The sequence below is a fragment of the Eublepharis macularius genome, chromosome 7 (assembly GCF_028583425.1).
Source record: "Eublepharis macularius isolate TG4126 chromosome 7, MPM_Emac_v1.0, whole genome shotgun sequence".
Classification (NCBI taxonomy): Eukaryota; Metazoa; Chordata; class Lepidosauria; order Squamata; family Eublepharidae; genus Eublepharis; species Eublepharis macularius.
This window is the reverse complement of record NC_072796.1, coordinates 7,597,287-7,621,872: the sequence shown is the minus strand read 5'-3', so window position 1 is coordinate 7,621,872 and position 24,586 is coordinate 7,597,287. Positions and strand designations below refer to the sequence as shown.

Sequence of the window (24,586 nt, the reverse complement as noted above, 5' to 3'; positions counted from 1 at the left end):
ACTGCACTGAAAGGAAGTCACTTGAAGTCCCTGTTTAAGATATCTTGTGTAGAGAAACTCTTAGAAGCAGGTTGGTAAGGACTGAAAGATCCATCGTTCCCAACACCTGCCAGCCTCCTCACCACATTGTTGCCACTATTTTGGGTCTGCGGCCCACCACGAGCAGAGGCAGCCAATCACTCTTCTCTCCTTGCTCCCCAGGTGTCTCAGTGGTGCCCCCAAGTTCTTGTCTCTTGTGAGGGTAGAAACAGAGAGAGGTGGGGGAGTGGCCAGGCAGATGGGGGTAGGGGAGAGGTGGCGGCAGCAAGGAATAGCAAGTGGGGGCAGTGGCCTTGGGCACCCCCTCTCATGGAGCTGCCAGCCACTGCTGCATCATCCCTCTTCCTGTCCAGCAGCGCCAGAGCCCATTTGCTGGGATACAGCTCAGTACACTTGACTGGCCACTGGCCACGAACCAATCTGTCTCCAGCCACTGAATGCTGTCTGGGTGAGTGTCAACAGCCAGTGTGGATGCTCCCTTTTCCTCTGCCCTTGAACAGACAGACTAGCAAGGCAGCTTTGCTGTTGTGGATGAGGTGCCCTTTTTCGAGAACATGTTGCATTTATCTTTGATGCTGTGATTAACTCAGTTCAGAGTTGATACTCTCCACCTGCCTCCAGTTTAACCAGACTCTGCCTTTGTTTGCTGGACCTTATCCCTGGTCCATTCCTGGTCAGTGGGCTATTTACCCCTGAACTTTGGAGAGGACCGGGGCAGTCCACATGATTTGCCTGTAGGCATCTGCCTTTGTACACAGTCCTTTTGGCCTTTTGGTTTACTGAGTTCAGGGCAGACAGAATAATGATGTAAAGCACCTACTGCCTCTGACCTAACGCAAGTCAGAGCATGACTGTGGCTCTGACGAAAGCCATGCATTTGTACTTCTCTGCCACCTTTGAGTCTAAGTAAAGCCAACTGGCTGAGTGTTTCCAAGGTCTGAGGTGCTTTAAATCTTACCACGGATTATGCAAACTTAGAGTATTTCTAAAGCTTGTTCTAACTTATTTGCTAGGCATTTCACAGACAAAATCACATTCACCTGCTATGTCTTTGGTTCCAGTGAGTCAGCAGATCAATCTCAAGATGTTACCAGAGTCCAGTTTTTTTTTTCATACCAACTCTAGCTCCTCGTTTTCCCTGTTGTGACCGGCATCAATTAGCTGGAATCGGGTGTGAGTTTGTCTAAGAAGCACAAATTCTATTCCTCAGCTATGCGTGGCTCATGTGGCCCAGTTGTCACTATTAATTCTGAAACTTAGCTAAACCATCACAACCATAAAATCCTCCTCCACAGGGTTAAAACTTTTAACCTGACAGATGCAAGGCAGTGAGAAAATTCATAGCTAGAAACTGCCTTGAATTAAAAAGACAATTTGCATGTCACAGAAGGACAAATTAACTCCCAGGTGACTGATGTTTCACTGAGTTCATTCCTTGGCAATTGCCAGGAAGAATCTAATCCAGTTACAAAAGGATTAAAGAGTAGCAGGAACTCTTCTGCCTTAGAGTGAAAAACTGCAAAAACCAGTAAATCATTACAATATTAAAGAAGAGTGCATTTCAAGCTTAATGCAGCTACAATAAATTTAACTGTACCACTAGCAAATGGCAATTTTTGCCAGATATTTAGAGGATGTATACCAGATATAGAGGCTTTGATTCATCCACCAAATGACATTCACTGTATTTTTTTCTTAAACAGTTGCTGCCAGTTCAAACCCTATAGAAAAGCAGGCAGCAGGAATCAAACAAAACAAAATGAACAAACAAAACATTATACCAACGTATCTTGTCCACCAAGATTTTTTTGATGAAATCTCTGAAGATAACAAAAAAAAATACCAATTACCAGTACAAAAGTCCTCCTTAGTATTTATGCAGTACGCACAAGGCATATGTGAGGATTCGGGGGGGGGGGGCGAAATCCTGTTCTGCCTTCCCCTCCTGGTCAGTGTGGCCCCTTCTGGGATCAGTCTCACCTCACTGGCCAGGTGATGCCCCCTGAAGCAGAGAGTGTGGTTGCTGTGCCCAGTCTGTTCAATCAGCTAGCTGCTGGTGGCAGGAGTGGGGTGGGAGTCTTGGAGCAGGAAGCATGCTTTCAGATCCAAGGCTCTCCATCATCACCCAGCTGACTAGGGGGTGGGGGTGGCTTAGAGTAGAAAGCATGCTGGGGGGCCCTTACCTAAGCCATCTTTTGTCAGGTTGTCCCTGAAATCTTGCCACACTGGCAAAATCTTGTTTTGAATTTTTTTTTGTTGACTGTTGTGCTTGTTAGTTTTTTCCTGAATTGATAGCTATAGGAAATGGGATTTTTTTAAAAAGACACATCAATTATTTTGCTCTATAAATAGATTTATCAACTCATAACTAACAACAGTTTAACATTTGATAGATTTTAAATTTGAATTAAATATGAACATTGATTATCATCGATGATTAGTTCTATATTTTCAAGCGGATTTAGACCGTAGTAGGGATGCTGTGAATTTTGCCATTAACAGAACTTGCCATATTTGAAGATGGTTATTATTATTGTTGTTTTTATTTAGTTAATTAATTGAATTTATAGTCCGCTCTCCCCGCGAACAGGCTCAGGGCAGATTACAACATACAAATAAATACAGATAAGTTACAATAAAAAGGCAATAAAATCATAAAGTTCACAAATCTAAGTTCAGCGGCATGAAACAAGCTCTACAATGTAACTTCTAATGTCCCACGACGGGATTCCATTCATCCTTCCTCACAACCCAAAGGAGGAGGAGAGGGGGTGGAGACGTGAGACTGATGTTCCAAATCACTACTTATACATGAGGGGGGCAATTGGTCATATGGCCCCCCATTGATAGGAGACCAGCAGGGAGGCTAATTCAGTAGATCTAAGTGCTGGCCTCAACCATACGCCTGGCAGAACATCTCTGTCTTTCAGGCCCGCTGAAAAGACTCAAGGCCCGAGTATCCTCTGACAGAGAGTTCCACCAGGTTGGGGACAGGATCAAAAATGCCCTGGCCCTGATCAAAGCTAATTGAGCCTCCCTGGGGCCCAGGACCACCAGCAGATGTTTTCCTACTGATCTAAGCGCTCTTCGGGGTACATATGGGGACAGGTGGTCCCTCAGGTATGTTGGTCCCAGTCCGTTTAGGGCTTTCTAGGTTAAAACCAGAACCTTGAACCTGATCTGGAACTCTACGAGGAGCCAGTGTAGCTGCTGCAGAATTGGAGTCACATGTGCCCTGTACGAGGTACCTGTCAGGACACGAGCAGCAGTGTTCTGGGCCTGCTGCAATTTCCAGGTCAGACCCAAAGGAAGCCCTGTGTAGAGCGAGTTACAGCAGTCCAATCTGGAGGTGACCGTCACATGGATCACTGTTGCTAGATCACACATTGAAAGACAGGGGGCAAGCTGGGCAGCATGGTGTAGTGGTTGAAAGGCAAGACTGGGCAACTGCCGTGACCTGGGCCTCCATTGATAAGGAAGAGTCCAGCGTCACGCCAAGACTCCTGACTGATGAGACAGGCACAAGCGGTGCCCCGCATCCACTGCCCTACGGCCCAAGTACAGGACCTCCGTCTTCATAGGGTTCAGCTTCAGTCTGCTCTGCCATACCCACCCAGACATGGCCTCCAAAGCTCTACCTAGGGCATCGGGAGCAGAGCCAGGCTGGCCGTCCATCAACAGATACAACTGGGTGTTATCCGCATACTGGTGACAACCCAGTCCAATATTAGCTATGAGACAATCAAATAGTCATTTTGGTTCTTGCCAAGTAGCTGCAAACACCTGCATGTGCCGTTTTCCCAAAACAGCACATGCATAGACCCTGCCGATTCAAACTGATCAACAGCCATTAGCTCCACTAAGGACTATGTAGATGAACACCAAAGATGAGATTTTACTGAAACACAACATAAATTGACAACTGAGTTATATGACTTGTGAGTGATTAAATTAATGAATCATTTAATTGTCTGCCTGCTCAGCAGAGCACTTATGCAGCAAGGATGGGGGGTGGTAGAACTCAATCAGGCTGGGGGAGAACACACGTGCAAAAAACCAATTGCGCGGTGCTATATGGTTAGTATGCCCTCACCTGGATGGCGACGACTAACCCAATCTTGTCAGCTCTCAGAAGCTAAGCAGGGTCAGCCCTGGTTAGTACTTGGATGAGAGACCACTATGGAAGTCCAGATGCAGGCAACCCACCTCTGTTCATCTCTTACCTTGAAAACCCTTCCAGGTAATTATAAGTTGGCCGCTACTTGATGGAACTTTACACACACATGGTTAGTAAGGAATACAATGAAACAACCTGCCTGTCGTACATGCCTCCTGCATATCTGCCATGAATGTATGTTGCCTCTGACTCTGGTCTCTGAGGGTATGGGAAGTTCTTTATTGCTGTAATACCAGTAGGTTATCTTGCAAATGTTTACTTTCTCTTTCGCGCTCCACTGAGCCAGTGTCCTTGGATGCCAGCTGAAACTGGCTCGAGATGTATCCTTCTTGAGAAGCAAAGATAAGTTCATCTTTCTCACTGTCTACTCTAAAACAATGTCTCACCCCAACCCCCCTCTTATTAACGGCCCTTTCCCCAAAGGCGGGAATATTCCCTATAACTAACACTGCTGGCCCCACATATGTCACTTCTGCCAATTGCACTGTCTGAGTACCTTGCACTGAATGGATCTCTAATAAAGCTTCTCCAACTGGAACACCTGTGCGTTAACTGTGGAGAATTTGGGGATCTAACTGCCAGGGACTGACACTGCCAAACACTGATGATAAACTATCAAACTAATTGTCAAAAATCAGGTCTCCTTTTTCAGCTGGAGAATGGGATGTGAGCTGAGCTGGTGGCTGTTCAAACACCCCTAGTATGTAGGAATAGAACAAAATATGAGTGCAGTAGCATCTTAAATGCCAACAAAATTTTCAAGGGTAAAAGCTGTCATGAATTAAAGTGTGCTTTGTCAGGTGCTTTCTGACATATCTGATGGAGTGAGTTTTTGACTCTCAAAAGCTAAGAAAATTTTACTGCTCTTTCAAATGCTGTCTCAAAATTTGTTCTATATTTATTCTTTATAAAACGTTCTTAGTTTCATAGGTAATATGGATGGCGATTATATTGTACATTAATACTCAGACAGTGATAAAATAATAATTTTATGCTATTTAATAGATGCCATAATGAGCCAACAATTACCTTTTACTATCTACATTGGACAAACAGGGCAGTCTCTGTGTGAGACTCAGTGAAATCTGATGTAAGAAATTGCAACATTCAGAAACCGTGGGCACACATTTTAAATTTCCTGTACCTCCTGTTGCAGATCTAAAAGTAATTGTACTATTCCCCCCCTCCCAAAAAAAACCCTTCAAAGGGATTATACAACCTGAAAGTGCTGAATTAGAACTCATCAAGAAATTAAACAGTATCTCTCATTCTGGCTTCTACAGAGACTTGGATTTCCATATTCAATATAATTTCTCATAACTCAACAGGAGTGACTTTTTAGAGAACTTAATTGGCTTTTCCTAGCATATTCTCCTAACCCCTTACTGATGTCAGTTAACTTGCTTATGCTTCAAATTTATTCTTCAATTCATTGCTGTTTACCCTTTTTAATTACAATTTTATTTATTTGCACCCCATGAGAGAGAGGTTAGAACCTCTGGCTTCTGTCATATACACACACATACACACACTAGAAACCGAAGCCCATTGTGGGAAAAAATACAATGGGCTCTAGAAGGGGGAGAGCGGACAGGCCGGCATCCCCTCCTCCTCTGTCATTGATCCTGGCTGGTGAAGGAGGGAGGTGGGCATTGCCACCTGCTCCACTTCTTGTCCCAGCTGGATGACGGGAAGAAGTGAATTGCCTCCTGCTCTGTGCCTGATTCCCACCCAGGTGAAGACGCTGGGCGGGCATTGGCACCTGCTCCACTCCTGTACTGATTCCAGCTGGGTGAAGGGGTTGGGCATTGCCATCTTCTCTGCTCCTGAATCCACCTGGGAGAAGGGGAGTGGGCATTGCCACCTGCTCCACTCCTAATACCACCTGAGTTAAGGTGGGGGTTGGGCATTGCAACCTGCTCCGCTCCTAATGACAGTTGTGATAAGGAGGGGGTGGGCATTGCCACCTGCTTCACTCCTAATACCAGCTGGGTTAAGGTGTGTGGGGGGGTAGGCATTGCTACCTGCTCCACTCCTAATACCAGCTGAGTTAAGGGGGAGATATGCATTGCCACTTGCTCCGCTCCTAATAACAGCTGTGTTAAGGCAGGGGTGGGCATTGCCACCTGCTCTACTCCTGATCCCAGCTGGCTTAAGGGTGGGGTGGGCATTGCCACCTGCTCTACTCCTAACACCAGCTGGGTTAAGGTGGGGGTGGGCATTGCCACGTGCCCCACTCCTAATACCAGCTGGGTTAAGGCGGGGGTGGGCATTGCCATCTGCTCCACTCCTAATGCCAGTTGTGATAAGGCTGGGGTGGGCATTGCGACATGCTTCGCTCTTAATACCAGCTGGGTTAAGGTGGGGAGTGGGCATTGCCACCAGCTCCGCTCCTAATACCAGCTGGGTTAAGGCAGGGGCGGACATTACCACTTGCTCCACTCCTCATTCCAGCTTGCTGAAGCGGGGGTGGATATTACCACCTGCTCCACTCCTAATACCACCTGGGTTAAGGTGGGTGTGTCATTGCCACCTCCTCTGCTCCTAATACCAGCTGGGTTAAGACAGGAGTGAGCATTGCCACCTGTAACACTCCTAATGCCCGCTGTGTTAAGCTGGGGGATGGGCATTGCCACCTGCTCCACTCCTAATATCAGCGGGGTTAAAGTGGGGGGTGGGAATTGCCACCTGCTCCCTCCTAATACCAACTGGCTGAAGGGGGGTGGGCATTGCCACCTGCTCCACTCCTAATACCAACTGTTTAAAGGGGAGCGGGCAGTGCCACCTGCTCCGCTCCTAATACCAGCTGGGTTAAGGCAGAGAGTGGGCATATCTACCTGCTCTGCTCCTGATCCCAGCTCGGTGAAGGAGGGGAGGGCATTGCCACCTTCTTTGCTCCTAATTCCAGCTGGGTTAAGACAGGGGCAGGCATTGCCACCTTTTCCACTCCTAATACCAGCTGGGTTACGGTGGGGGACAGGCATTGCCACCTGCTCCAGTACTAATACCAGCTAGGTTAAGGTGGCGGTGTACATTACCACCTGTTCCAGTCCTAATACCAGCTGGCTGAAGGGGGAGCGGGTATTGCCCCCTTCTCCGCTCCTAATATTAGCTGGGTTAAAGTGGGGGTGGGTGGGCATTACTACCTGCTCCGCACCTAATATCAGCTGGGTTAAGGCACGGGGAGGGCATTGCCACCTGCTCACCTCCAGTTCCCTGCCTGGGCTCTCCACCATAGCATATTTTCTGGAGCAATATGGTGAGTTACCTGGGCTTTCCTCTGTGGCAGCATCCTCTGGTGGTGCACCAGGGTATAAAACACACTTACTCAATTATATATATATATATATAATCAATTTCATTCCTTACACAGAGAATTAACTAGAAAAGTGTATGATGGGATCCACACCAAGTTTTCCTCTACCCCATGTCCTCCTCCCTCTCCATGCAGTAGTTTGAGTTCTAAATGAGTACAAAATGATTTCCTTCCAATACACATCTAAAGATGCGAGTTCTGACTCATGAAAGTTCATGCTGGAATAAATGTTATTAGTCCTTAAGGTGCCAACAGAATTCTGCTTTATTTTGCTATTACAAACTAATATGGTGTGAAAGCAACGGCTACCTCTTTGGGATTTCCATTTTCAATCAACAGGCAACAGCAGAGCCATTCAAAAGGGGCACAATACCTCTAAGGCTAAGTGAAAATCTATTTCCACATCCTGTACAACTACTGACATTGTCTTGACACCATAGTGCCCGATCAAATATTTAGACACTGTTACAGAACGTTATTATGCAATAGCCCCGTGACTGCCTTCCATAAATAATAGTATCTCTGAACAATATCATTTGGAAAAGCTCCCTGTATTAAAAAATCAAATCCCTCAGACATGGATCACCTGGCCCTGAAAATTAAGTGGAAGCACACAAACAGTTAAAGCTAAGAGGCAGGGACTGTAAGGTAGGAAGCCTGGAAAGCGGAGCAATGGAGAGGGGTCTTTTGGAGGCCAAGATGAAGTCAGGGGTCCCTTCATGCCTGATAACATCCACACCTCACACATTGTGAAGTAATTCCACCCAGAACAAACAGGCCACAAGAATATCACTACTTAAAATATTTTAAAGCAACCTTTCCACCCAACTTAGGGTCCCCAAGGTGGCAAAGAATAAAAAATATTAAAGCAAGCTGCAAAATACTTACATTTTGTTTTGTTTTGAATGTGTTTGTGTATAAATATTCCAATTAAAAACAAAACACATGGACACATGAACGGAAGAACATGAAGAGGGTCTGTTATAGAATTATGGAGAGCTGAGATGAGAGAGGCTCTCCTTCTAGGAGGAAAAGGGCCCTGGGGGCAGCATTCTGATCATCACTCAGTTTCATTACCTCTATTAGGCTGCTTCAAAGGGGGAGCCAATACATGCCTCCACCACGGCAGAAGCAGCATAAGAACGGGCAGGAACAAGTGTCCACACACCTACTTCATTCCCATGCCACTCATTATGGTGTCAGCCAGTGTGGTGTAGTGGTAAGAGTGCCAGACTAAGAACGAGCAGGTCCAAATCCCCACTCTGCCCGGGAAGCTCACTGGGAGGTCTTGGGCAGGTCAGACGCTCTCTGCCTAACTACCCCTCAGCGTTGTTTCGAGGATACAATGGAGGAGAGGAGAATGGTGTGTGCACTGCTTTAAGTCCCCACTGGGGGAAAAGGGGGCGCATCAATGAAGTAAATAATAAACAAACAAACAAACGACATTCAATTTCTACACTACCCTTCAGGACAACTTAACGCCCATTCAGAGCCGTTTACAAAGTGTGTATTCTAGAGCAGGAAATGCACAAAGAATACATAATATGATAAAATGCGAAACAATAACAGAATGTGGACAGAAAGCTTCCGGCGCAAACCAGAACTTATCCTACCTGTAAAGATCTGTGACCAGCCCCTCCCTCCAACGAGAGCAAAGGTTATTAAGGAGACGCTCGTGCTGTCCAAATAAAGTGATGTAGTTTGATACAGGAAGAGGATTCTTTGAAAAGCAGGTAATGGTTTCTATCAGACTGTACAGGTTGACATGTATCCTGAAGTAATTCCCTTTGATCGCATCTCCAGTTGTGATCGCCAAGCCCTGTAACAGACCAAGCAAACCATGACAGCAGATGGGGAAGAACAGAGCTAAAATAAACACGTTTAAAAACAGATGAGCCAAGTGTTTTAGAATGAATACTAAGCGCCTAGTTCTCTTGTGCAGTTGTGCACAAAGACCAGATATCATTATTACATGCAAAACTAGTTCTGATCTCGTTTCAAATGTCTCGGGATAAGGGCCAATTCCTTTTGGGGTCCAAGAAGAGCCCCTGTGGTTCTGCAGAGTATGTTACTTGAGGTGACAGATTTACATGCTTGTGATTTAATGGGAGAGAACACGTACAAGACAGCAGAATTGCAGGATCTGAGTCCGGTGGCACATTAGAAACCAACAAGATTTTCAGAGTAGAAGCTTTCAAGAGTGAGAACTCCTTTCTTCAGATACAGCACAGCTGTCTCATTGTACGGCATTTAATACTGGCATGACAGGTAGAGGCTCAACAGATAAAACCTTCCCCCATCACTGAAATACTTGTTGCTTTCTGCCCTCATCCATTAGTCACAGAAACGTTGCTAGAAAAAAAGGAGGCAAATCGAGTGCTTAACTTCCATGCTCTAAGACTGAAAACAATGAGGCAAACTATAACATGTTTGAGTTCATTAGAGATGCACTTCAATTGCTCCATCACAGGAGGCAAGTTGCCTCGCTTGCACGGGCCATGTGATCCCAATAAGCTCTCTAGCTCACAGAAAGCTGGAGAATCCAAGATACTTGCAAACCCAAATCCACATGCATGCTTTATGGAACTCATAGATTTTTAAATACTTACATAATTGGGCTGTGTTTCTTGTACATCCAAGCGAGCGGGAATTCCGGGTTTATAAATGTGCAGATAATTATATTTTCCAGGTAGGATACCACCTATTAGAAGCAATGTGTTATCGAACTCTGTGTAAAAGCAGGTAGCGTATATAACAAATAATCTTTTAAAACTACACAAGAATAATACATGACATGGCAGAATCTTGCCCAGATATGTCTGAGTGGATGGACAAAGTGTCTGAATATGCATCAATGGTTAAATTCACTTCTTATACATGTAACAGACCAATATCGGAATTCCAGGAGCAATGGAAAGATTTCTTTGTAGCTCAAAGTAGCTCAAAGTTAAGAAAAATTAAGGACAGCTAATATGGAAATAGATTAATTATAAAATAGAGACCTTTAAAATGTTGAGTATAAAATACGAAATAGATGACTGATTAAAGATTATCGATATGAAATTTTAAGTATAAGTAATTAAGGAGAGGGAGAGGAGAATCATTTCATACTTCAGCTGTTACCACATATTCTGAATATACTTTTCTGTTGTAGTTCAAGTTCAGCATTCTGCATCTTGTATAAGTTTCTATGCACTTTCTATTGCTATATGTATTTTTTCTTTTCAAATAAAATGTTAAAAATTGAAAAAAAGAATACATGATACAGCAACTGGGGGAAGAAAAGATGGTCCCTGGATGCTACCGGATAGATTATACAAGTTCCTCCCAGTTGCGCAGTTACTGTGAGGCAATTCTAGTGATTTCAACTGAACTTATCAAGAGGTGCAAAAAAGAAACCCACCGCCAGCCAAGTTCTTTATTTTCTATAAACAGCAGAAGCAGAAACAAATAACAGGGGCAGCCCACTTCTTCAGCAGAAGGAAGATGTTCCCACTTTTGCTCCGCCATGGGTGAACAGCAGGGCTTTTTTTCTGGGGAAAGGAGGTGGTGGAACTCAGTGGGTTGTCCTCGGAGAAAACGGTCACATGGCTGGTGGCCCCGCCCCCTGATCTCCAGACAGAGGGGAGTTGAGATTGCCCTCGCAGAGGGCAATCTCAACTCCCCTCTGTCTGGAGATCAGGGGGTGGGGCCACCAGCCATGTGACCATTTTCAAGAGGTTCCGGAACTCCGTTCCCCCGTGTTCCCCCTGAAAAAAAGCCCTGGTGAAAAGTATGCCGGTGACTCTAGCAGCCTTTTCACACATGTATTTTTAGGTGTACATGTAAGATATGAATGCGTAATCCTAAAAATGTAAAGCATTAATGTGGCAGAAAAGTGCGTAATAGAGAAAGCTCTCATGTTAGAGAGCTGCGACTGATTGCAGCTCACAAAGGAGTGTATATCCCATGGCAAACCTGGGTATGTTGCTCCTTAATCTGCACTATGGCCCAGTTTTCCTATATTTCTGTGTGAGCTGAAGTGTCTCATTTACATAAAGAGAAGCACCATGCGCATAATGGCTTGGAATGACAAATGACATGTTACATACATACACATGTATGAAAACCCCAAAACTATTCATTATTGAACTTGGAGTGGGAATGATTTGAAGTAGAGAAGCAGTGGTGGGAGGGTAGGATGCTTAAAAAATTTTTTAGCTGCCTGCATCTCCCCAACAAGCCACATTTCCCCAAACAGGCTTTGAGATACACATTTCGCCTCACCAGTATGTTTGGAATCTCACAGTTGGGGGAGTATATGTGAGCACCGGTGAAGTATAAAGGAGCAGAAAAGTGGTAAAGGAGCCCTCAGTGAGCTCCTCCCAATCCCCGCAGCTTCAAACAATCACTTCTCTAAACAGTTTCCCTCTGAAAGAGATGACTCTCAAGGTATTAATACACACACGTGTGTGTAACGGCATGTAATTGGGTTCCCAGTCTCTAGGGGCAGGAAAAATGCAAGAATATCCCCAAAGAAGAGAAATCAGGGTGATGGCTGATAATTCTCTTTTTAGCGTGATGAAAGTGGCCTTTGACTGATTGAAAGCGGCACCTCCAAACGGGCTTGTATGGACAGCCCATTTAGGACTCCTTTCAATCAAATCCTGGCTGTTAACATCCAGGATGGGAAATGTTAAGGGGCTTTTAGGAGCCCTCTCCTAGAATCTACGTGTGAGCACATTCATGCAAAAAAGACTCGCACACACTCCTCCCAGGCTTCTGAGATTAAACTACAGGTCAACTCGATCTTGCAGTGAAGCAAGGAAGTTCCTTTTAACTGTAAACATTTTCTCTTGTTTTCATTTCTCTTACTAAGATTTAGCCTTGAATGTGTTACTTCCCAGAAGCATTTCGAACCCATGACAAAAGTATGACTTCAGCAGTGAGGTGTTTATATTAAGTGAGATCTGATTGGCCTGACAATCAGGCTTGCTGGGTGCCATGTATCCTGGGAAATGTAATTCTGAAAAATTGTTTGTATTACCCTTCTGATAAACCGTGTCGCACTTACCTATAACTGTTGTTCATCGAGGTCTTCTGTGCAGGCACACATGGGACTGCACACATGCAGGCCTGCCGATTCAGAGATTATTTTTGCTAAAAGCCACTGGGGGTGCCCTTGTCTCTATCTGCACGTGCACGGCCGATATCCTGCTGAAATGGCCCCTATAGAGGTGGGGTGCCCCTGGATACCCTCATCCCTCTTTCGCCGCCATATTCTGAAGTAAGTAAAGGGGTCAAAGCAGGGAAGGAGGGAGGGTATGTGCGCCTACACGGAGGACCATGATGAACAACAGTTACAAGTAAGTGCAACATTGTTTTTCATTGTCTGGGATGTATAAATCGACTTAGTCCGTTTTATAAAATTGTCTCCAAAATCCAGATTTTCCAGGATCTTAAACAAAAATTTCCAATTTAAATTCTCAAAGGCCTTTCAGCATCTAGGAAGATCAAAGCAGCTTGTCTTTCATTATGTTTTTCCAAGTACTCCAAAATATCCAATACTATTCTTACATTGTCCTTCAGCTGCCTCTTAGGTAAAAATCCACTTTGGTCTTCGTGAATAATGTCCTGTAGGATACTTTTAAGTTTCCCCACCAAAATCATGGCAAACAGCTTATAGTCATTGTTTAATAATGATATTGGCCTGTAATTTCTTGTCAACGTCTGGTCTTCACCTTCTTTTGGTATAAGTGTTATGTTGGCTTCCTTCCACGTCTCCAGCATTTTACCTCCCTCTAAGATAGAGTTCATCGTCTTTTGTAAAGGCTGGAGGAGTTCATCCTCAAAACACTTATGATAACTATTTGGGAGTCCATCTGGTCCAGGCGCTTTTCCCAACTTACAGAAAAGCGCTCCTGCACTTTATACCTGGCCAATTTGGGCCCCAAACTGACCAAATCGGGTCTCTTTGGGGCCTAAATCAGTCTGGTGTGAAGGGCGCACCCGCTCCCGGGCCTGCACAATGACGCCACTTGCTGGAAGTGATGTTGTCGCGCAGGCTCAGAGGTGCATGTGCGCAAAGGTGAGTGCTAAGTGTCCCCCCCCCCATTGGAAGGTTAAGAGGATCTGGCAACCCTAATCCACCCTGAGAGTCCTACAATTTTGCTAACTATTTTGTAACTTTCTGGTTACTTAAAAGGGATTATCCTGTCAATGCCTTAAAAAAAATTCTAATGGAAACACGTGGCTGCAAAGATTTGGTCAATTAACAAAGCAAAATCATGAACTAGCCCCCCCCCCACCAAATCATCCATCCATCCATTCATTCATTGGTTTGTTACAGTCCTAAAACCAGCATACAGATTAATCTAACAAGGATACAATTAAAAGGAAAAAAGATCGGCTTTAAGAACTTTTAAGATACAATTCCTGTAATTTAAGAATTAATGCACAAAATTTAGTGACTTGACGTGTAATCCTAAAATTTTTATCAGATAAAAACCAGTGGAGTCTTGCATTATTGGTGTTACATGACCAGGGATCATATCAAGTAACAGGGTAATTAATCTGAGGCAAGTAGATTAAAGTAAATTTTGCTTGCAATTTCCCACTCAATGGACAAGGAGGTTAGGTGGCTTAACCGTTCTCGCCCCATTCAAGAACACCAGCTGTCTCTGATGAGAGCTAGATCCAACATGAGAAGGCTTGACACAGTCTGCAAGACCTGAGCAAGGCTGTCGATGGCAGGAAGTTTTGGAGGTTGTTAATTAATAGGGTCACCTTACACACACACACACACACACAGAGAGAGAGAGAGAGAGAGAGAGAGAGAGATCTTGCTGAAATTTCTTTCTGCTTCTGCCAGTCACTGACAGTGTGCAAAGAATCCATAGGGCTAAGCATACTTCACGGAACATTAGTTGCCACAGACTCTATATTGATTTTGTTCATCTGCTTCCTTAGTTACAGCATGGTTGCCTGACTGCAGAAAGGCCTTGTCTGATTTGAAATACTGGAGCATAGATTGATTTCTGTCAGCTTCTTTTTGTTCCCCTTCTTTTATCTCCTTACATTTCTGGCTGCTCAGTATGTATTTTAACCACCAGATATGGCAGCAGAGAGTGTGTGTGTTTGTGACTGTGACTGAATTAAGACACACATATTTGGGGCCTGCATATCCTACCAGAAGCAGCAGCAGCACTTGCTCCCACTGTCTTACGGTTCTGTGCTTTGCCCTTCCTTCCAAGTGTCCCTTCCTCTTGCCTGTGCAAAAGGCATTCTAGCATGTAGTTCTTCCTAGGATAGACCCTGGAGGCCCAGCAGTTCAGGATATTGCTTGAGTCTTCTGCTCTAACACTGCTTCTGATTGGCTTCAGCAAATCTCATGCAATAGTCAGACAATAGATACATAGATACAAGGAGATAAGATTCTATAAATTCCCTCTGGTATGATCTACAATTTATCCTCAATTTTTAAAAATGGGATTGCAGCCTAGGCTGGGCACCTCCTGACCTCTGGGCTGCAGAGGTCCGGAGGTGCCAAGAAGGGACCCTGCCCAGAGACCCTTAGGTCTCTTATTAGCATGGCAACCACAGCCCCTCCTAGATGCAACCATGAGGCTTAGGGCCAGGAAAAATTAACTTCTACCACATGGTCTTGCTTGGGCCTCCAAAAGATACTGTCCTCAGAGCCCTGTTCCATGTGTCCCCATCTTCTCAGGTTAGGTGGGTGATGCTCAGGCTGTTTTTTTGTGTAGTGATGACCCATCTTCAGAATTTCCTCCCCAGAAATGTTTGAATAACACTAAGCTTAATGTCTTTAGATGCCATGCAAATTCCTCCGTAGCGTTTTGACCATTGATTTCTTCTTTGCGGCTGCGTACTGCTTCTTGAATTATTTGATTTATTCAGGATATTTCTGCCTTTTCAAGTTAAGTTGCTCAAAGTGGTTTATTAATTTATTCATGTTATTTATAGTCTGTCTTTCTCACTGAGACTCAAGGCGGATTACATAGTGTGAGATATCATTTAGATAAAACAATTTCATAAAAATTGCTAAATAACATAAAACCATCTAAAACATCTCAAAGAATAAAACACAAATTACTACACCACCCTTATCTAATCTAATTAAAGCTAACTCAAAGGTGCTCAGTTTTGGCTAGGGTTATGCCCTGTTCTACAGTCTGCTTTGTTTTAATTGGTTGCAAAAGGCTCTTGAAGGCTTTCAAATGGTTGTGGAGATTTTGTTAGAGAAATAAATAAAAAATTGAAACAAGTAACTGTCTGCATTGCTCACCCCTCTGCTCTGAATTTCTTGCCAGACATATGTGGCCTTCCTCTTTTAGAAACGATTGTATGTCTTAAATAATAAATTAATAATAATAATACGTTTGCACCCTCTAATGTTACGTATTGGGGGGGGCATATCCTATATTCAAACAACCATGTGATCTCTCCCTATGGACGTTCACCACTTCCACAGGGGAGAAGAGGGAAAGGGTGGGAGGAAGAAACACATGGCACCGGTTCACATTCTCACATGCTCTCACCAGGGAGAATCCTGGGGAATTGTCATATGAAGAATTCCTGCGAGTGGACGAATATGGAAAATGAAGTACCAGCAGGGCTTTTTTTCAGCAGGAACGCAGTGAAACGGAGTTCCGGAACCTCTTGAAAATGGTCACATGGCTGGTGGCCCCGCCCCCTGATCTCCAGGCAGAGGGGAGTTTAGATCGCCCTCCGTGCCGCTGAGCAGCCATGTGACCATTTTCTCCGAGGGCAACCTACTGAGTTCCATCACCTCTTTTCCCAGAAAAAAAGCCCTGAGTACCAGTATAATCTCACAAAAAAGGGGGGAATCCTATGATTTACTGCAGGTAGCAATTCTCTTTTTCTATGCATGTGGTATTCAGAATGTGCATCAGGCATCTGTGCCGGCCATTCATGAAAGAAAAGTCAGTGGCTTGCTCAGCTCAGAAGGAATATCCTGTTTACAACAGTGCTTCCGCACAGGGATGACCACTGTGGTCTCAATGCCAGTGAAAAGGGCAACAAAGGTTGCATGTTCCAGAGATGCTCTGTGTTATCCCATCTCCCCTCCCTGCCAGAGCACTTTTTAAAAAATGTCGTAGGTGTATTGCTATAGTGTAATGAAGCTACAGCAATATATCTATGGTCAATTTTTAAAGAGCCTATAATAGACATTGGTGGTGGTAGTGGAGAATGTTGGGCGTGAGAGGAAATGATACCAAATGTGTGTGCATGTGGGTAGATCCCCCTACCCCATGTCCACTAGGATCCCAAACTTGGATCTTTAATAATCTTTCTGGAAAGATTGTACCAGAAAAATGCAGTGAAGCAGGAGAAAACCTGGAAGGTGGAAAGTATTAGCTACGAAAGCTGATGCCACCCTTCATTGCACTTCTATGGGGAACAAGAGTAACCCAAAAGTGGTATTTACCAATAGAAATAGATACACTTCTTTCACTTCATGCCAAGTCATGCTACAACAGAGTACAGTGTAGAGAGCATATAATTACCAGAGGGTGATAAAACAGTGCTTTGGCCCACCTTGAACTTTGCATCCCTTGTATAAAGGGATGAGTCTATCCATGTCTTCTGGGGGTTCAAAAACCGGCTCCAGAGTTGGATCAAAAAGATTCAGCATGGCAGCAGCAAGCTGGAAACCGACCTCCTTGGAGCTGAAATTGCTGTGTGTCCAGTTGTTGGCATAGTATATGTTTGAGAACTTAGTCAGCGGACCTGCAGCTCTGATGGCCACATCGTTGGTATGAAAATTGGTATCAATCACAAGCTTCCCGTCATAAACAAGACAGGCATCATTAACAGCCTTGAAGGTGTCGTAATCCACTCTCTTGTGGGTAAAGTTAAAAAAAGCCTAAAAATTACACAACATCATCCTGTTACAAAGCTTTTTTGGCCCAATCGCACAATCTATTTATTGGGCAAACCAGTATTTGAGTCTAACAGAAATTGATGCTGACATCTTGGAACCTAGATTTGTTAAATTTAAACACTGCAAAACTTTAACTTTCTGGCTGGCTACAGTTCTGTTCCAATAGCTGGATAATAATTTTAATCATTGAGCTCTAGAGTATTATATAATTTCCTGTAGCACTGAGAGCAGAAAAACAGGGTTGCACCTACCTGTAACTTGTTCATCGAGTGTTCTTCTGTGCAGGCACACATTAGAAAACACGGTTGCACTTACCTGTAACTGTTGTTCATCTAGATCTTTGTGCAGGCACACATTGGGACAGCGCTAGAGCAGGCCTGCCACTTGGAACAGGACTTTTCTAGCTCAAATGCTATTGGATAGGCGACCTCCCCCGCAACCACTCTGAGCCGGCTTTTCCCGCCAAAGCAGTCACATAGTCGGGGAGGTAACCCCTTCTGCCCCCTGTTCTCCAGTGCCACTGCAACCTCTTCAAAAACTGACAGAGTGTTCACTGAGGGGGGGGGGCTATGTGTGCCTGCACAAAGACCTAGATGAACAACAGTTACAGGTAAGTGAAACCCTGTTTTCATCTAAGGTCTTTGATGCAGTCTCACATTGGGAGAATAGCAAGCTACTCACCCGGTGGTGGGAAGGAACTCTCAGAGAAACTGCTTCGGTGGCAGTCAGACTGCAATTATTTCCGACTCACAATGGGCACAAATTTGGTCCTCAAAAATATGCTCCACTAATGCTATTAATATCAGAACAACCTTCAGAAAAATCATGCACAGGTGGTACCTAACCCCACTCAAGCTACACTACATAAATCCTTCATACAACCCACAATGCTGGCGTGGCTGCAAACAGGCTCTTTTTCCCACTGTTGGTGGAATTGCCCTTTGATTTCATATTACTGGAGCCTGATCTTCAACATGATTGGGAAAATAACTGGTTATGTCATTCAACCATGTCCTGATCTTGTTTTTCTTAATTTGTGGAGAAATGAGGACATCCCCATAATCCGAAAAGATCTGATTTCAATTATGATCAGTGCGACCAAAGCCATAATCACAAAATCATGGAAATCCAAAGTCCCACTCACAATACAGCCTTGGATTAATAAATTATGGGAATTTCTCACAATGGAGAAAATCAAAGACCGCATCTCAGCCACTGAGAACCAGAACTTCCAATCCAATTTCTATGAGAAATGGTGGCCTTTTCAGGACTATATGGAAAAGCGAAACAAATACTTGCAGTCAATACCTGACAATCTCAAAGTTATAGCAATTTATTAAATTTTATGTTCTTTCATTGTCTTTAATAATAACATAACATTTGATTTATATACCGCCCTTCAGGACAACTTAATGCCCACTCAGAGCAGTTTGCAAAGTATGCCATTATTATCCCCACAACAGAACACCCTGTGAGGTGGGTGGGGCTGAGAGAGCTCCAGAGAGCCCTGACTGGCCCAAGGTCACCCAGCTGGCTTCAAGTGGAGGAGTGGGGAATCAAACCCGGCTCTCCAGATTAGAGTCCCACGCTCTTTACCACGCCCTTTACCACATATATTGTAAATACTGCCAAGGCTATTGATACGCTGTTTCGAGCACATGTTTATATTCATACTGTTTATATAGTTATATGGTTATATATTTGGTTTTTTTACTATTGCATATTGTTAAAAAAATTCAAAAATTAAAATTTAAAAAAAGAGAAAGGGAGACTGCAGGACTGCCTGTCTCACTGCTGCTTCTCTCCTGGAATTGACATCCACAGCATAGTGTTTCACAAAGGTCTCTCCAGATGACCATGTAGCAGCATGGCAGATGTCAGCAATAGGAATTCCTCGCAGGGAAGCAGCTGACCCATCTAGAGATCATCTGTGATGATGCAGCCTTGCTTTTATTAAGACCCGAATGACAGACAAAGAATGTCAAATCTATATGGAAAGACTGAATCCTATCTTTGTAAAATAAAATAGCCTTACTAATGTCCAGTGCGTGTAGTATCCATTCCTGGGATGTGAAATGGTCAAGGAAAAATACTGGCAGAGTTATAACCTGCGACACATGGAATCTGGAAACCACTTTTGGTAAAAATTGAAGACCACTGCACATTACTGCCCTATCTGGGTATGCTCTCCAACCCTCCTGGCTGATGTAATCGCTAGTAGAAATGCCATCTTCACAGATAAAAGGGGCAGGGAACAAGTTGCCATTGGTTCAAACGGTTTCAGGATCAATTTAGCCAACATTAAGGATAACGACCATTGGGGAACTAAGGGTGCCCTGGAAGGGTAAAGATTGAACAAGCCCTTCAGGAACAGCTTTGATAGGTAGTGCGAAAACACTGTTTTTCCATCAGGCCAATATGGCTGCAAAATGAATTTTTACTGATGAAGACACCAGACCTGATGACTGTAGAGACTGTAGGGATACCAAATAGTCAAAGATGTCAGACAGAGAACATTTTTCTGGACTTACTGCCCTGGCGCTTGTCCACAAAACAAACCTATTCCACTTATAGGTGTATGATTTCCTGGTATATAACCTTGAGGCATTGAGTAGAACATTTGCCACTTTCCTTGAAAACTGCACAACCTGTACCATAGGAACCATGCTGTTAGGTGCAATTTGTTCAAATCACGGTGACGTGTCCATCCATAGGTGAGCAAATCCGGATTCAGTGGTAGTTGGGCGTAACGTCCCGTTACCAGGGCTGTCATGGCCAAAACGGGGCTATCAGCATGCAAGTAGTCTGGTCCTCCTGTACCTTGCAGTCCACTCTGTGAATCAACGGAATGGGAGGGAATGCATAAAACAGACCTCCCATCCATTTGATCTGAAAGGCATCCCCCAGGGAATTCCTGTCTCCCCCTCCCCTGGAGCAAAACCTGAGGGCCTCCGTGCTGTCCTGAGTTGCGAACAGATCTACTTGTGGAAACCCCCACTGAAGAAAGATTTGGTGTAGATACTTGTCTGTCAAGACCCACTCATGATGCAACTTTCCCAATCTGCTGAGAAAGTCTGCTCTCGTATTGTCTACTGCAATATGCAAGGCTGAAAGCGTAATGCCATGGGCAAAGTTTCCTTGAAATAGTTCCACTTTGCTTGTTTATATAATATACTGAGGTTGTGTTGTCCGATAGGACCTGAACTTTCTTGTCTGAAAGCATATCTGAGAGCGAGTTAACAGTATTGTAAACTGCTTGTAATTCCAAAAAATTAATATGCTTCCTTTTCTCTGACTCAGACCAGATCCCATTCACTGATAGATCCTCCCAGAGGCCTTCCCATACTTCTAGGGAAGCGCCTGTGGTAATCATGGTGTCATGACTATATGCACCAAATTCTACTCCCTTAGATAAATTGTTCAGGTCCAATCACCATCCGAAGGACTGCAGGACCCTCCTAGGAATTGATAATCTAGTATGATGGAACTGAACCCCTGGGTGGAATTGTCAAATAAACCAGAGTTGTAAGGCCCACATTTTTAAGCATGCCAAAGGAACCACTGCAGTAATGGAAGCCATCAGTCCTAGTAGGACTTGTATGGACTGAGTGGATTTAAACTTATTAGACTGAAAATGTTGGACCAGAGTGACCAAGCGGTTAAGTCTGTCTGGAGGTAAGTATGCCCTATTAGACAGTGAATCTAACACTGCTCCTATAAAGCGGAGAGCCAGTTTGGTGTAGTTGTTAAGAGCGCGGGACTCTAATCTGGAGAGCCAGGTTTGATTCCCCACTCCTCCACTTGAAGCCAGCTGGGTGACCTTGGGTCAGTCACAGCTTCTAGGAGCTCTCTCATCCCCACTCACCTCACAGGATGTTTTGTTGTGGGGATAATAATGACATAGTTTGTAAACCACTCTGAGTGGGTATTAAGTTGTCCTGAAGGGCGGTATATAAATCATATGTTGTTGCTGTTATACACTTTATGGTGCATTTAGGTACCAACTCTGAATTCTTCCAGTTAACAATGAGTCCTAACAATTCATATGTATGTAGAGTAATGTCTATGTGCTCTTCCAATTCCCTTAGCGAACTAGTAGTAATTAGCCAGTCGTCAAGGTAAGGGTAACTAGAATACCCCAAATGTCTTAAGTGAGCAACAACCACCACCACACACTTTGTAAAAACACGAGGTGCTGTAGCCAGGCCAAATGGGAGTACCAAATATTGGAAAACTTCCCCTTTGAACACAAACTTAGATATTTCCTGTGCTTTTGGTGTATTGAAATGTGGAAATAAGCATCTTGCAGTCCAAGACCGCAAACCAAGCATCAGAAGAAACCATGTTTATAAACTAAGGGAGTGTCACCATTCTAAACGTTGAGACCTTCAAATGGGCGTTTAAACCTCTGCGGTCTAATGTAGGTCTTTTCTCTCTGTCCTTCTTATCTACTAGGAAGAAACAGGAAAAGAAACCAAAGGGTGTTTCCCACTCAGGGACTTTTTGGAGGCCTCCTTTATGTAACAAAGTGTGAATCTCCTCCTGTAATTCAGGTAAGGTGTTATTAGGGACCTGTGATGGTAAAGAAGTAGGAGGCAAAGAATAGAATTCTTAACCATAACCTATTTTAATTATTGACAAAACCCTACAATCAGAAGTGACATCCCACCATGCCTGGAAGAACTTGAACAGCCTGTTCTTGAACGGGGTTGAAGCTAGTGGTTCCTGCACCTCTAGTCAGAACTGGCTTTTTTGACTATGCCCTTGTTATTTATTGGCTTGGTACTGATGCAAAGCCTTAGGGTGCCCAGACTATTTCCTTCTTGGCTGATTCTGGCCCATATATGGTGCTCTACAGGGATACTGCAGACGGTGTGGTTGCAACTGATAAGAGTGGAAATCACGCCTCTGGTTATAATCTTGCCTTCCTGACTGCCAAAATGTTGGACTTCCAGCTACCGCAGGTAGGACGCCATAGGATCTGGCTGTTTGTCTGTTCTTTTTCTTTTTAGACAGGTAGTCAGTCATTGGTCTTTTTGGCAAAGAGAGAAACACCCTCGAATGGCATATCTTCAATCTTTGTCCTCATCTCAAGGGGTAAGGCCATAGACCTTACCCCTTGAGCCAGGCATGTCTACGCAGTACCACTGCAGTGTTGTGAGCTCTTGTAGATGCATCCAGGATGTGCCTACTGGCACTGATCTGCTGTTTGGACATATCAGTGCCTAATCATAAATGAGATTCACAAGGGATCTTTTTTCCTCTGGTAAGCTCTCCATAAAAGCAGCTATCTTTTGCCATAAAAAAACTGGTATCCACTCATTATGGCAAGGTAATTTGGGATCTTGATGATTAGGGGTGACCCTGAATAGAACTTTCTGTCAACTGCATCCAGTTTTCTTCCTTCTTTATCCGCAGATGTCACCATACTACCCTGCCTGTGTTTGGATTGAAGCTGTTCAGCAATCATTGAGGATGCTGGAGGGTGTGTGAACAGGTAAGGGCATTTGTCCTGTTTAATCTTATACAGAGCCTCCACTTTCTTTGTAATTGCCAGTTGAAGCAGATTTCTGGAATAAACTGTCCATAACGTCCACAAAGCCTTCTATCATAGGGAAAGCCACTGTGTTTGGTGTGTCAGAGTAGATATGTTTGAGGATGCTATCCCTTGGCTTCTGCTGTAATGTCGAAACATCAATGTTCAATGACTCAGCCATACGGAGCACATCTGCTTAGAGTATAGTTTAAAATGAATATTGGGGGAGTTCCACTCCTAGTCCCCCACAATCCCTTCTGATGACGGATCCAAGGTGCCTGTCAGATTCCGTTCTAACCCTTCCGCCTCCGGCTCAGATTCCAAAACCAATCTCTGCTCCAAAATAAAGGCACGTGACTGATTGTACCAGTTCGGTTCTGATCAGCAAGGAGGCTTCGTTGGAACCATCTGTTCCGATGCTGATGACGCACATGGAAAAGGTGGGTACATGTCCCAATTTTAATAATATCCAGCTGGCTGATAAGGAGGGCACCAGGGTGGGCACTGGTGAGCCTGCCCTGCTTGGTCCCATGGTGGGTAGCTCTGACACTGGGAGCCAAGCTCCATCCTAATTTCTTCCCCAGATGAAGGTGACTGCAAACTCAATATACGTCGAAGGGTAAGTGGTTTATCTATGCATGGTTCTGGCGCAGATTCCGAAATGGATTTAGCACGGCTCTGAGACTTGTGATGCGGCTTCTTCAAGTGTTTCATTTTCTCTTTGCACTTTTTTGGTGGTGGGTCTGAAGAAGTCCCTTTAGGTCCTCTCAGCACCGGAGATCTGACCGTACCATCCGTTGCCCTCTGGAGGCTCTCCTTAATCAGAGCAATACTCGCAGTAGGTTGGACTAATGCAGAAGTCTCTCTAGACTGCGACTACTTTCACTGTCAACCTCGAGGTCGAGCGGTTGGGTCCAACAGGGAGTCTGGTCTCCGATCCCACATTGACGCCACTTCCCGAGTCGGTTTCGAAACAGCTCCAATCGTGCGGTCTACCGGGGCAGATACCTTCACTGCCGGGCTACTGGCGCTTGACATCGTCTTCTTCCACAGCATTGTTTTTAGTTGGGAGGCATGAACCCCTCTCGCCTTGAGGGTGAAAAGCTGACAATGCTTGCACCTCTCCACAGTGTGGCCTTCTTCTAGATACGTCAGGCCATCTTAGTGCCACATTGTACACACTACTTGAAAAGTGATTTGTCCGGCATTTCAAGCTTCCGGGAACTGGGATAAAGAAAAAGAAACTAGTGGGTGCGGCCAGGCAAAAAATGATACAACTCACTGCTTCCACAAGCTCTGTAATGTTCTCTCAGAACAAGGAACAATTTTTTAAAAAAACAAACCTTCTAACACTACAACTACTAACTACAAACTGACTAACTAACAACTATTTACAGCTACTAAGCAGAACGCACCAATAAAGGCTAAGAGAACTAACAAGACGTCCGTCTTGCAAAAAAAAAAACCCGGGGGGAGAAGGGGGCGACCTCCTCGACCTTTCAGTGGGAAAACCGGCTCGATGCAGTTGCGGGGGGAGGTTGCCCCCCCATAGCATTTGAGCTAAAAAAAGTCCTGTTCCGAGTGGCAGGCCTGCGCAAGTGCAGCTCCAATGTG

General features: G+C 44.4%; 1 protein-coding gene across 1 annotated transcript in view; it reads right to left on the bottom strand.

The window, feature by feature from the left end:
• CFAP61 (cilia and flagella associated protein 61) overlaps window positions 1–24,586 on the bottom strand; it is a 198,205-nt gene that overhangs the window by 27,945 nt on the left and 145,674 nt on the right. Inside the window, exons 23-25 of the mRNA XM_054984388.1 lie at window positions 17,091–17,418; window positions 10,142–10,233; window positions 9,146–9,351 (exon numbers count right to left, since the gene is read on the bottom strand). Coding sequence (XP_054840363.1) covers window positions 9,146–9,351; window positions 10,142–10,233; window positions 17,091–17,418 — 626 coding nt within the window. The remainder of the gene's footprint in view (window positions 1–9,145; window positions 9,352–10,141; window positions 10,234–17,090; window positions 17,419–24,586) is intronic.